Raw genomic sequence first — 12,783 nt, forward strand, 5'->3', positions numbered from 1 at the left:
CGCTCCTTCTACCAACCCCAGGAAGGCTCTGCACTGGGCTCAAGTCTCCTCCTTACTTGAGGAGTGAGCAGGCCGCTTCTTGACTTCATCTGACTTTTCAGAATGCAGATCAAAAACCTGCATGCTTACTGGGCAAATGGTTCCTCTCTTCTGTAAACCAGGGGATGCAGCATCCATGATTTTGTTCACGCATGTTTTTATTTATTGCATAGTAGAAACTGAACTTTTAGTTGTGGGTAACAATAAGCCAAGGTCATTACCAAATGGTGTTCAGAAGGGCCGTAAATACATTGTAATATGGAGGCTCGAAAAGTAACTCCGTCTAATATTTGTTTTAGGCCTCACAACTATTATACAAACATTTTTCTGGAGCAATCTTTTAGGCAAATTATGTAATCCTGACATTTTCAACTGTTTTTGTCATAAAATAACATGAATGATATTTTACTTTTGACTTTGATGAAACATTATTCCTGAGCTGTATGCTAATGATTTGTCCACACAGCCTTTCACAGAGTGTACATCATCTGTTACCTGAAAGAATCTGACTCTCTGGTGGGCATGTATGCTTATTGCAATCATGCTACTCAACTTGATTAGTTATGAGATTTTGCAGTAGGGTTTTTTTTTGTCTGCTGGTGTTTTCCTTTCTTTTTTTTGTTTTTGTTATGATTCTGTGGCCAAGAGTCTAGTGTGACAGGAAATTGTGGCAGAAAGAGAAGAGGAAGTCATGGAGCAGGGAGCCACCGGCTGGTACTTGAACCTGGGTCGGCAGCAAAAGGAGCCATTTGGTACACCAGTTTCAGTTACTTTACTTTATTTATATATTTTAGCAAAATCAAATCTTCAAATAATCTGCATGACAGTTGCGTTCAATCTTTCTTTTGAAGGGAATTTTTAGAAATAAGAATCCACATTTTGAAATATTTGCTATTAACTAGTGCTCAAATTTATTTTCACTGTAGTATTTGAAATATGCAGTTTTGAGACATTTATATTCACTATAAAAATAAAAAACACAAAAAAGAGGAAGATGGGTTTCATGTTGCAAAGATGGATCATCAGGAAGCTCCTAAATATGGACATGAAACTGAATTCCATTTTTTTTAAGATGTTTTGCCTGACTGAGTTCCTTCAGTTGCAACAATCAATGCTTTGCCCTTTTCAAAATCCCCACATTTTACTACAAAAGGCAGTATTACAATCAACTTCAATAACACCAGAAAAACGCATTACACATGAAGGCACGGTTAAAAGGAGAAAAAAGTGGGAAGTACAAAGCATGACAAGCGCTTTGTACTTTTTAGGACAAAGGAAAATCTGTTGCAAAGCAGAATTAGTTCTGACAAAAATGCTGTCATCGTGAATTATTATGTGCTCACTGTCACTGAGTGCATGATAATTCATGTGAACAGGAAAATCCTATATCCCCTGCAGAAATAAGGGAAATGCATGCATTAAAAGCATGTGTGGCAAAATATTGGGATTTCAAAGGAATCACGTCATGAATCTCCAGGTTGAACAGCGTTACATAGACGTGGATTAGGGGCTGGATCGTTTGAAATGCTCCCTCAAACACACAGTTGCTGCCTCTTCTCAGGCACACATCAATATAGGATTGAGTAGATGATAACTGCTGGTGCTAATGTGCGTGTGACCATATTAATTTGCAGTTTATTCCTTTGGGGATTTCTAAGCTCTCCTCTGATAGATCTGCAAATCTGTCTGCCCTCTCCAAATGTAACACTTTAATACTCTGTAGGCCACGGAGAGGCTGTTGCAAAACGAAGCTGTCACTCACTCCCTAGCAAACGTTCCGCGCGTGTGTGTGTGTGTGTGTGTGTGTGTGTGTGTGTGTGTGTGTGTGTGTGTGTGTGTGTGTGTGTGTGTGTGTGTGTGTGTGTGTGTGTGTGTGTGTGTGTGTGTGTGTATTAGGCTTTATGTCATTAAAAAATGACTTTTAGTCCCCAAGTTGGTTTTTCAAGTAGACATTTTGGAGGATATTTTTTGCTTGGTCACTCAAAAGGATAAAATTAGATCAATTTTAAGTAACTTTCAGTACTATTTGAAATATCTGATGTGATCTGGTCAATGAGCATGTCACTCACAATCAGGCTAAAGAAAACATAACTCTTTTCTATGCAATTCAGAGCTTCGGCTGATCCTGTGGTGAGTGTGCAAAGCAGTCTTGCTGCCCCCTCTGCAATCCATGTTGCACTTTGGCAGCTGCTCATCCGCCTGTAAACCTTCTTAAGCAGCTGCTGATTGACAGTGATCAGCATTTTGTTTCTCCCCCCGGTGTGCATTTTTCGCATTTGTAGCTGCAGAAGTGGCGTGCCCAGCAGGAAGAGGTGGCGAAGCTGGAGGCAGCTATAGCAGCCAGACAACTAGAAGAAGAACAGATGAGCGTGAAACGGGAGAAGGAAAGAGAGGACGATATGAGGTCACAACAGAGACATAAAGTAAGCACTTTGCCTGCACCCTCACCCCCTTTAGAGCCTTTAGAAGAGAAAGTGGTTGCATACACATTTTGTGAAAGTGCAATAAAACCGAGATGAGTTAACACATTAAAGTAGAAGAAATTCCCTTAAATATTCAATCCAGATGATAAATGGCATTCTTATGGGAGATCATCTAAGTTTTCTTTTTTATTTTTTTGTCTTAAAGTGAAAAAAATGGCACCACACATACTTCAAGCAGCCTCACTTGAGACGCTGCATCTAAATGGAGAGAACTTGGACAGTGAAAAAACAAAAGGCTGTCGGAGCACAATAGAAGGATCCTATCAAATAAAAAAGCTGTTTGAGTTATTTGGGGATTTTGATTATTCATTTTAATTATTGAACACACGAATTCGATAGCATCAGAAAATGTGTGTGTTTCTAGACTGTTTAATTAACACTCTCCTCAGGGGTCTGCTGGAAGAGCATGAGCAACGTGGGACACTCACTGATTAATGAGAACATTTAGGCATCATTGGATTCCATGTTATTTTACAGAATAGTCTGGCAGCCACTGAACTATCATCTGATTCTCCATTAACACTTATCTGATTTCCGCTCCGTCTCAATCAATAGCACACATTCGTCCTCTGAGTTTTGGGAGAGTCAACTTAGTGGGCGCATGGCTGCTCTCCTTGTTAATTAACTTTTTGTTGTTATCCTTCTTTGTTGCATTCTCTTTTTTCTCCCCCAGGTGAGACAGTTTTATTTAAAACAGCAGAGGAGGAGGGAGGAGCTGGAGCAGAGGGATCAAGAGAGGCTCGCTGCTCTGAGGAGCCTCATGGAGGAGCAGGCCGGGCGAGACCGCAAGAGGTCAGATCTGGACCGTACCAATGGAAGTTTCCACTGTTGACAGACAGACGGACGGACGGACGGACGGACAGATATGACTCTCTGTGCTACATTATTTTTTATTTTGGACCGGCAGTCCCTCTCACCTACAGATGTGTTCATTCCGTCAAAGACTATTTTTGAAGATTATTATTTCTCATTTATTACTCGCTCATTTCAAATGATAATATAAGTTTATAATGAAAGTACATTTCAGAATCTATTGGGATTGGTTTTCCTATAGAACACATAATAAGTTGGGTGGATTTAAAAGACCTAACTGATACCACAGCATGAGCTGGCAATGTTCCCAAAGAACTACTTATCATACCAAAAATAATGTTTCTTTCTCCTTTAAGTGACTTTCCTCTTTATTTACTCTCTATTGGGGTGTGCTTGGAGTAAAAATCTTTCTTCAGTATGAATCCTCAACAACAATTTAAATCTAAAGGATGTCTGATATTATGTTAGCTCACTTGTTGCACGTGTCCAACTCCATAGTTGGGAAAACATTACCAGACTTGAAGCTTTTGTTCTAAGAATTGAGACAACTGAGTCAATAACAAAGATCCAGTTATTACACAATCTTGGTTTATACAGACACTGCAGGCTAAACACACTCAACCGACCACGGTAAAGGCACTATATACCTCTGTGTGGTACTGATACGACTCTCAGCTCTCAGTAGAATCAGGGAAGGCATGCGTGAGGCGAACTCATATCAACATGTCCATGTATATGAGAAGGTGCTATCCTTTCACACTTGTCTGAGCTCAGTTTAACATCACCTAGTCACACTAGATTTGCTAGAAAAAAATCATCTTTACACTTGAATGTCTCAGATGTCATGTTTCATTGTGAAGTTAATACTCAACATTAATATTTACCTCACAAAGACCTTTGGTTTCTTAGCTGAAGAAACCATCTGTGACAACAACACGTTCATATCGCACGTGCTTGACTTTTAACTTTTATAGTCGAGTTTGGACATGAAATTAGGTCTTGATTTTTGAATATATTTATAAATATCATCCTTATAGGAGCTTTGCTCTCTCAGGTATCCAGTAAAAAACATTGTGGCTGTCTCTGTGTTTTGTTACCCTTGAAAAATGGAGGATTTTGACCATGAAAAATCACGCTTGACATGATTTCTGTCATTCTTCTCTGCAGACATGCTCAGAGGCCTGCATGAATAAGTAATAATAGCGTTGATTTTGGCAGTGAGGTAACACTCACAGAAATCATTGGAGGTGAAAAGGAAATAAAAAAAAAACAAAACACAGATGATGGGAAAGGAGCTGCACTGTAGCAGCTCCATTAAATCCTGCCACGGCCTGGAGCTTTGCTGCGTGAAGAGTGATGGGTAATGTTGCCTGTGGCCGTGGCAAAGGAAGAGAAGCACAAGCCTCATGTCCGCATCCTCTCTCCGCTCCATTTAGGGTGCACTTTCGGGCAGATTTGTTGCAAAGGCGAAGAGAAGAGAGAGGTATGCGGGAGTTTGAACGGCGGAGAGAAGAACAAGAGAGACAGAATCGTCTGGAAGCGCTCAGAAAGCAGGTGAGCTGTGGTTTTGTTCTGTTCTCTCAAGCAGGGGAAAACATCTTCATTACATCACCTCTCCACAGAGGTGCACCAAGGCCCGGTACTTAGGCTGCTTATCTTTCTCTGGCCACGTTGCCTCGGTGTTGCGATTTTGCTACTTCATTACAAAAATAAGACCTTATCTGACTCAATATGCAACTCAGCTCATAGTTATAGCTCGCCTCGAGTGCAATGCCCTCCCAGCTGACCTTCCAGCTTTTTCAGTCAAACTGTTACATAAGATCCAAAATGCAGCGGCGCATCTGATGTTTAATCAGCACAGATGGGCACACGTCACAACTAGTGCTGTTTTTGGCAGCCTGTTTCAATTTTAGTTTTAGTCTAGTCTTTGGCTCAAGCTATCATTTTAGTTTTTATTAGTTTTAGTCACGTTCATTTTCCTTTTAGTCGTGTCAAGTTTCAGTCGACTAAAAGTGGTTTTAGTCAGAATTGTCCAGGACCATTTTAGTCTAGTTTTAGTCGACGAAAACTGATGATATTTTAGTCTAGTTTTAGTCGAAAAAAACTGATGACATTTTAGTCTCGTTTTAGTCAAAGATTGTATTATCCAAACCCATTTTACAATTCAAACAAGGTTATCTTATTATTATATTGTTGTTACCTTATAGACTCAAGAATACATTCATTCCAGATACAGAAGACTCTAATTTGAGTTTACAACATATTGACCTTCCAGCTTTTTCAGTCAAACTGTTACATAAGATCCAAAATGCAGTGGCGCATCTGTTGTTTAATCAGCACAGATGGGCACACGTCACAACTAGTGTTGTTTTTGGCAGCCTGTTTCAATTTTAGTTTTAGTCTAGTCTTTGGCTCAAGCTATCATTTTAGTTTTTATTAGTTTTAGTCACGTTCATTTTCCTTCTAGTCGTGTCAAGTTTCAGTCGACTAAAAGTCATTTTAGTCAGAATTGTCCAGGACCATTTTAGTCTAGTTTTAGTCGAGAAAAACTGATGACATTTTAGTCGAAAAGAAATGATGACATTTTAGTCTCGTTTTAGTCAAAGGTTGTATTTAGCCAAACCCATTTTACAATTCAAACAAGGTTATCTTATTATTATATTATTGTTACCTTATAGACTCAAGAATACATTCATTCCAGATACAGAAGACTCTAATTTGAGTTTACAACATATTTATTTTTTCCTGTGATTTTGTTGTCGCATTTCTCCCCATCTTTTTCCTTTTCGACCACACATTCGGTTTTCTTTTCCACGTCTATGTAGCGTCTCTATTTAACTTTGTTTTTAATTGACGTGAACCTAGAGCTCTGCGTTAATGGCATCAGCCTCTAACACTGCAGCTGCATCTTCTAGATCTGATTCCCCGTGGGCCGCGACTGGGATTGAGGAGCAGCGACTAAACCAGAGGAAATAACTTAAAAAATGTATATTAAGGATCTTTGTTATAACATTTTGTCTCGTCTCATTTTGGTCAACGAAAATTAAGACACATTTTAGCATAGTTATTTTGTAATCTACATTTTAGTCTTGTTTTTATTCGTCTACGATATTGCACTATATTTAATTATCGTTATCATCACATGACCAGCGTTTTCGTTGCATCTCGTCTGGTTTTCCTCAGGTGATAAAGGTACGTTGACGACGATATTTAGTCATAATTTGACGAAAGCAACTTTAGTCACAACCCTGTTCATTGAGTTTCACTGGCTACCTGTGGCTGCTCGAGTAAAACACAAGTCTCACTTCCTTATAAGTTGATCTTAGGGTTCGCACCTGCCTACTGTATATGAACCTGATCCTGAAGAGTTGGACTCCATCACAAGCACTGAGCACATGAGCACAGACTGGCCTTGCCCTCCCCTCACACAAGACAATCGCAGTCGATATTCATCACTCACATCATTCCTCATTGTTGGAACAACTTACTTGTGCCCACATGAGCAGAATCGTCCCTCTGTATGTTCAAGAAAGTGTTGAAAACTGCCCTTTTCCAAGAACACCTACTGTTGTTAACTGTGCTTCCTCTATAACTTCCACTATGACTTGAATGTCATCTTAGTGGCTCTTAGCTGCACTTATTGAAATAATGTCTTGTCTGCACCTACTTTGTTTACTATGTTACTGTAGCTTGATTGTATTACTCTGTTGTATGTCACTTTGGATAAAAGCGTCTGCTAAATGTAATTTAATGTGCTATTATTATTATTATCTTAGGTTGAGGTTGTGGCAGAAGCAGACTCAGAGAGGATGATGGGAGATACCAAGGCTTGGAGGAGTCGACGCTTGAATGAGACGGAGTTTGAGCTCCAGAGGCCTCTCTTTAGTATAAATACGTACACCGACATCCAGGTGAGGCTTGGTAACGTTTACTTTCCTTTAAATTTCAACTGTTGTTTGAAAGATTGCAAAAAAAAAAAGCTTACAAAATATCTTTCCCTGAGTCCTGTTTGAACCTTAGGCCTGTTGTTCTCGTCCTTGCATTCTCTTATCAACGTCCCCAGATCTGGGGACTTTAGGGTTTTGAGGGTTAACTATGTTTAGTCGTCTGAGTTTCCTTTCATCCTGGCTGAAACTGAGCCATACAACAGATAAAAAAATTGCAGCGTCCATGGCAGGTCAAACATTATTTGTCCTCATTTCAGCACACAGCTATGAAGTCAAGGTCGCCGAGTCGTTCAGTAAACTGCAGTGTCATCTGAGTGGGGAATTCTAACGCTGCTTTGGAGGACAAGTTAGCATTTGGTTGTTATGTAACACAGTCAATGAATACTTGTTTGCAAACTGTGGCTGCTCTCGTCCAATAGTCAACCATGAAGAATTAATGAGTAATCCCATTTTATGTTCTACAAAAACAATGGTAAAATCATGGGCATAATCTGATGTGAAGCTCTTTTTCCCCCAAACTATAAACTTGTATTTGAAAAAAGTTTTTGATGTCTGTTTTCCAGATCGCGTCTGATCCAAGAGTGCGGGCTGAGCAGGCTCTGCGTGAGGCTGGTCGACACCAAAGCCAATATGCGAAACAGGTTCTGTCTGAGATCAAGCCTCCCAAACCACCTCGACGAGACACTAAATCCACACTCCAGTTTTGACCAAGGTTTTCTTTGGTCATCTTACGATGCCCCACCAACCACTTTCCTGGTGTTCAGTACATCACAGGAATACAGTGCTGTAGTTGTGTGGGGAAGGAAATTAAACAAAAACAGTCCCGTGTGTTTTGCATCAACAGCTGCTGCTTCATCTTTCCGTTCACTGAAAGAAGACAGATACAATTAATGACCATTCGCCCTAAAGGGATGACACCTAAAAAATGATCCATTTCAGTAATTAAACATCAGCTGCCTTCATAAGAAGATGTTCATTTCTGTTAAGATTTGAAAGACGGTAGCAAATATAATTCTTGATGACACATTCAGTGATTAAATATACTGGTGAATGGTTAAAATCTGTTTTAATCATAAGAGAAATCACAATAGTAATGACGCAAAAAAACCTTTTAAAACTAGTGCACCTGATTGCTAATCTCCACTACAAGCACACAGTTTCCTCAGGTTCTGTTTTTATTACATTTATTTAAATGTTAAGTGCATTTCTTCGTCCTCTAAACATCCCCGCAGGGTTTGGAATAGTCTACTCTTTTTCTGTCTTTGTTGTAGACTTGGCTAAAGTGATAAGTATCTATGAAAAAAAAAAAGATCTTTTATACTTGAAAAACAAAACAAAACAAAAAAATGATCTATGAATGACAGCTTTGGCAATCGCATGGAAACCAGCACACAGAACACATTATTTGGAAGATTTTTTTTATTATTTCACATAAATACAAAATGATTTAATGTTAAAGGATACAATAAATGCTTAAATACATATATATATATATGTGTGTGCAATATAATAGTTTAATCTTAAAAATCTTAACATATAACTCATAAAAGGGTGTCTAATTCAACTGTCAATCTGGAAAGTAAGTAATGTTTGTTTAGAGGGCACCTTTCACAGATGGCAGTCACGGTATGCTTTACAGTAAGGTAAAAATAGTGAAATAAAAGCAATAGACCATTACAAATAAACAAAAAGGATAAGAACTGCAACATTTAAAAGAATATAAAGCATCACCTGAAAAGTCTGCTTGAATAAAAATGTTTTAACTAGTCTTTAAAAGGTCCTCTTAAGGATAACACAATAGCAAAGAGTTTGCTGAGTCGAGGTGCTGAAACCTGATGACCAAGGATCCCCAGCCACCTCTGCTCAGAAGACGTGAAGAGACCCGCTGCAGGACTACACCTGGAAGAGCTCGGAGATATACTGGGGTGCCTTGCCTTTCTGAGCTTTAAAAGTTGAAACATATTTTAAAAAAATGATCCTACATCTGACTGGAAGCCGGTGAAGCAAAATCAGAGTAATGTGGTCTTCCTTCCTGGAGCTGGACAAAAGGCATGCAGCTGCATTTTAAACAGACTGCAGCTGGTTCGGGATGTTTTATTCAGACAGGTAGAAAGAAAATTGCAGTAATCCAGCTGCGAAGTAATAAAAGCATGAATAATCAATTCCTTTTTTGCCTCAGAAATGTCTTAACTTTGCAATATTTCTTAGATGGAAGAAGCCAGCTGGTGAACGCGAGCGTCTGAGGACAGAGAACTGTCCAGAATGAGGTTACACAAAATGGATTTTGCAAAGGAGCCAACAGACTCAGGCCTGTGTTAAATCAATAGATGGAGCTGTCAGGAGCGAAAATAATAGTTTTGGTTTTCCCTGAATTTAACTGTAAGAAGCTAACTAGAACTTGGTGTCACTTTTTCACCTCCAATGAAATGAAAGAAATGTCCAAAAGGCAGCATATACAAAGTAAATATTTGTCCCTTTTCTGATAACAAAGTGCCTGATGGACACAGACAACCTCTTGTCAGTGATGTAGGAGGAGATCCAGTCTGGCCAGTCAGACCCAATGAAATTTACATTTAGTTTGCAGTTTACAGTTATCAAAGACACTAGTTTCTCAGTAACGTTTTTGAAAATCTTTGATAAGAAAAAGGGATAGACATTGACCTGTTTCTTTCAGGACTAGATGGATCCAGGCTGGATTTCTAAAACAATGGCATTTTTAAAGGGACAGGAACAGAACCAGTCATAAGGGGCACGTTCATCAGATCAACCGAACTGATTCACTTAAAAATTTTAAAAATCAAAGAAGGATGAGGTATAGCACTTGATTTAGTGTTCATTTTGGATATTGGAGCACTAATGCTATCCAGTGTAACTGCAGAGAAGGATTCCAGCCTTGCAGGGAAGAAGAATTCCCCAACACAGAGGGGAGCTGAAGGTCTTGGGCTTAATAGGGCATATTTTACTTTCTCTTTTTGTATAAAACAGAACTTTTGGATTTCACGTACAGCAGGATATGAAATTAGCTAAATATGCAGCCCTGGTACCCTTTTGTTATATCATTTAGTACAGTTAAACAGTCCTTCAGAGAGACTGTGAACTTCAAGTTTCGTAGATTTCCATAGATGCTCCGTTAATGTGCCACATCTTGGCTGCATATATACATATTTACATATTATGCAAAGCTATGTACAATCTGTTATGGCGACCGGGGGTTCAGACAACGAGCCCTAGGCGCTTCTTGATGAAGTGAGACACCAGAACTTGAGGTCTCTGCTGGTACTCCACCAGAACGTCATGAGCGGAGGTGATCTGATCTCCCTCAAAACGGTTCAGCAATGTGACACAGACAACAGCCGCTGGGGAGGAATAAAGAGTGGTTATTGGTGTAAGACGTGCAAGTCTCTCCGTCTTATTCACATCAACTGACACACGCACATTTACAATTATATCATTTCAAAGTGTTTGATACTTCATGGTAAATACCTTTAACGCCACAGACGCGAGACATGGCGGCAAAGACGGTGGACTCCATTTCAATGTTCCTCACTCCAGCCTCGTAAGCTTTCCTCAGATACTCCAGTTTGTCCTCAGGAGAGAAGGAGCAGAGGGCTCCATCAAGTCGGCCTTGACCTGTAGAGACGCGGCGCAGGATTTGTTAGCAAACCACAAGTATGAGAGACACTACAAGTAAATTCAAAATGCAATTTTGAAGTGTAAGAGATCATTTTAAGTACCTTCATAGAAGTCATGGGTGCACATAGTGTTTCCAATAACAGTTGGAAAGTTTTGAAGCTCGGCGGAGCACTGAAGCAGCTCAGCAGCCACCCCCTCGTCCAGCTCCGTGCTCCTGGTTATAACTTTTCCCAGAACCACTTGTTCAAAATGTGGGCGGAAAGCATAATCCACCGCTCTGTCTGTAACCACCACTGTCCCAGGAGTCAGACCTAAAGGCAAGCAGCAGGAACATTTTAGTTTATATTTCTTTAAGGATCACGACTGAAATTACACGAAACAAACCAGTTAAATGTGTGTAATACTTTCTGTCACCTCGAACAAGACACACGATAAAAAACTCTGCTCTTACCGACTCCGCCAGATGTTCCCAGGCGAAACAAGACCACATCTTTGCATTGGGCATGATGCAGCAGCTTGATGAGCTCGTGCATCATGATGGAGATGGAGGGGACTCCCATGCCATGCTGCAATGTGTGAGATAGATGGAAATATGTCAAAACAAGTGTAGAGCTTCAACCAATATCAAAATGTTCTACCAGCATGGAAAATATATCCCCCCCTGTAAATAAAGGAACACTTACACTTATGGACAGCACCGGTCCCACTTTGTACATGCAGTAGCGATCGGTTCCCTCACAGATATCGCTGATTTGTTCTGCGCTTCCGGGTAGTTCCAGCTCCTGGTGGATAAACTGGGCGAAAGCCTTCATTCGGTTTGCACTCCCACCGACACAAACAAACTACAAGAGACAGAGAAATACAAAAAGAACCGTTAATTTCTCCTTTGTTCTCTTGGAGAGACATTTCCTCTAATCTGGGTATATTTTACGGACCTTAATTTCTCCAAACATTTCCGGAAGGTTGTGAGTCTTGGTGCTCAGGCTGAAGTGGTAAAGAATGTCCTCCTCCATTGTATCCAAGTATGGGTTCTTCACCTGAACCTGTTGTCTAAGCGAGTTTGATTGAATATTAGTACATGTTCATGAATTAATCCATGGCATTTGGAACACTCTTATTCACAGAAAGGCACTATACATGCAATATGACTGGATTTATTTCAAGTTTAAATTAAGTAAAAACTAAGATGAGTTAAGTTCAAATATACTTACTTGATGGGATCATTTCCCAGGCAGTTCAGAAGAATTGGTGCCATAACTGTAGATGCTGCTTAAAAATATAGTTTAAAATGCTGTCAAAGGTTTCTGTAAAATCTCCAAGCACAGATGAGGAATAGGAGTCAGACCCAACCGCTGAGTTTATATAGTGGTTAAATAGTGGTGACCCCTGACCTTGCCACTGATTGGTTCCAGAAAGAGGAGTATCTTCTGTCCCTTCCCCGACAAAAACACGTACCAGAACCCAAACAAACAAGAGTAATCTGCATTATGTAAAAAAAAACGTGACAAAAGGAGGTGTGTACCAGCAGCCATAAAAACAACTTATATGACGTATAATGCTGGTGGTGAGTGAGTTATGTGACGGACCTGCCAGTGAACGCCTGGATAACGTGAATCACACAGACATCGTAAGATAACTTTTGACCTGGAAGGCAGCACATCAAAACAAGGACATAGAAACATTGGAAAGTACATCAAACATCCATACTTTCCTACCAGAGCGCAAATATCAACTCGAAAGAGCAAACTCATTGTGAGCGCAGTTAAACAAACACATTATGAATTATTTTAAATAATTAAAACTTTATTGGAATTATCAAGCAGAAACACAACACAGAAAAAAAAATGCTTTTTAAAACCACTAACTTA

At 39.7% G+C, this 12,783-nt stretch overlaps 2 protein-coding genes across 3 annotated transcripts in view; one reads left to right on the forward strand and one right to left on the reverse strand.

The window, feature by feature from the left end:
* LOC133445983 (coiled-coil domain-containing protein 148-like) overlaps positions 1 to 7,989 on the forward strand; it is a 51,067-nt gene extending 43,078 nt beyond the window's left edge. For both annotated transcript variants that reach the window (XM_061723612.1, XM_061723611.1), the window contains exons 11-15: positions 2,322 to 2,462; positions 3,196 to 3,314; positions 4,772 to 4,889; positions 7,112 to 7,246; positions 7,846 to 7,989. In XM_061723612.1, coding sequence (XP_061579596.1) covers positions 2,322 to 2,462; positions 3,196 to 3,314; positions 4,772 to 4,889; positions 7,112 to 7,246; positions 7,846 to 7,989 — 657 coding nt within the window. The remainder of the gene's footprint in view (positions 1 to 2,321; positions 2,463 to 3,195; positions 3,315 to 4,771; positions 4,890 to 7,111; positions 7,247 to 7,845) is intronic.
* Positions 7,990 to 8,786: 797 nt separating this feature from the next.
* upp2 (uridine phosphorylase 2) lies at positions 8,787 to 12,263 on the reverse strand. Its single transcript, XM_061723613.1, has 7 exons — positions 12,127 to 12,263; positions 11,851 to 11,965; positions 11,599 to 11,757; positions 11,367 to 11,481; positions 11,017 to 11,226; positions 10,766 to 10,912; positions 8,787 to 10,638 (listed from the first exon to the last, which is right to left on the reverse strand). The coding sequence occupies exons 1-7, from the start codon at positions 12,168 to 12,170 to the stop codon at positions 10,496 to 10,498; spliced, it is 933 nt and encodes a 310-aa protein (XP_061579597.1). The 5' UTR covers positions 12,171 to 12,263; the 3' UTR covers positions 8,787 to 10,495.
* Positions 12,264 to 12,783: the final 520 nt, after the last annotated feature.

Source organism: Cololabis saira, chromosome 6, assembly GCF_033807715.1.
Source record: "Cololabis saira isolate AMF1-May2022 chromosome 6, fColSai1.1, whole genome shotgun sequence".
NCBI classification, from domain to species: domain Eukaryota; kingdom Metazoa; phylum Chordata; class Actinopteri; order Beloniformes; family Belonidae; genus Cololabis; species Cololabis saira.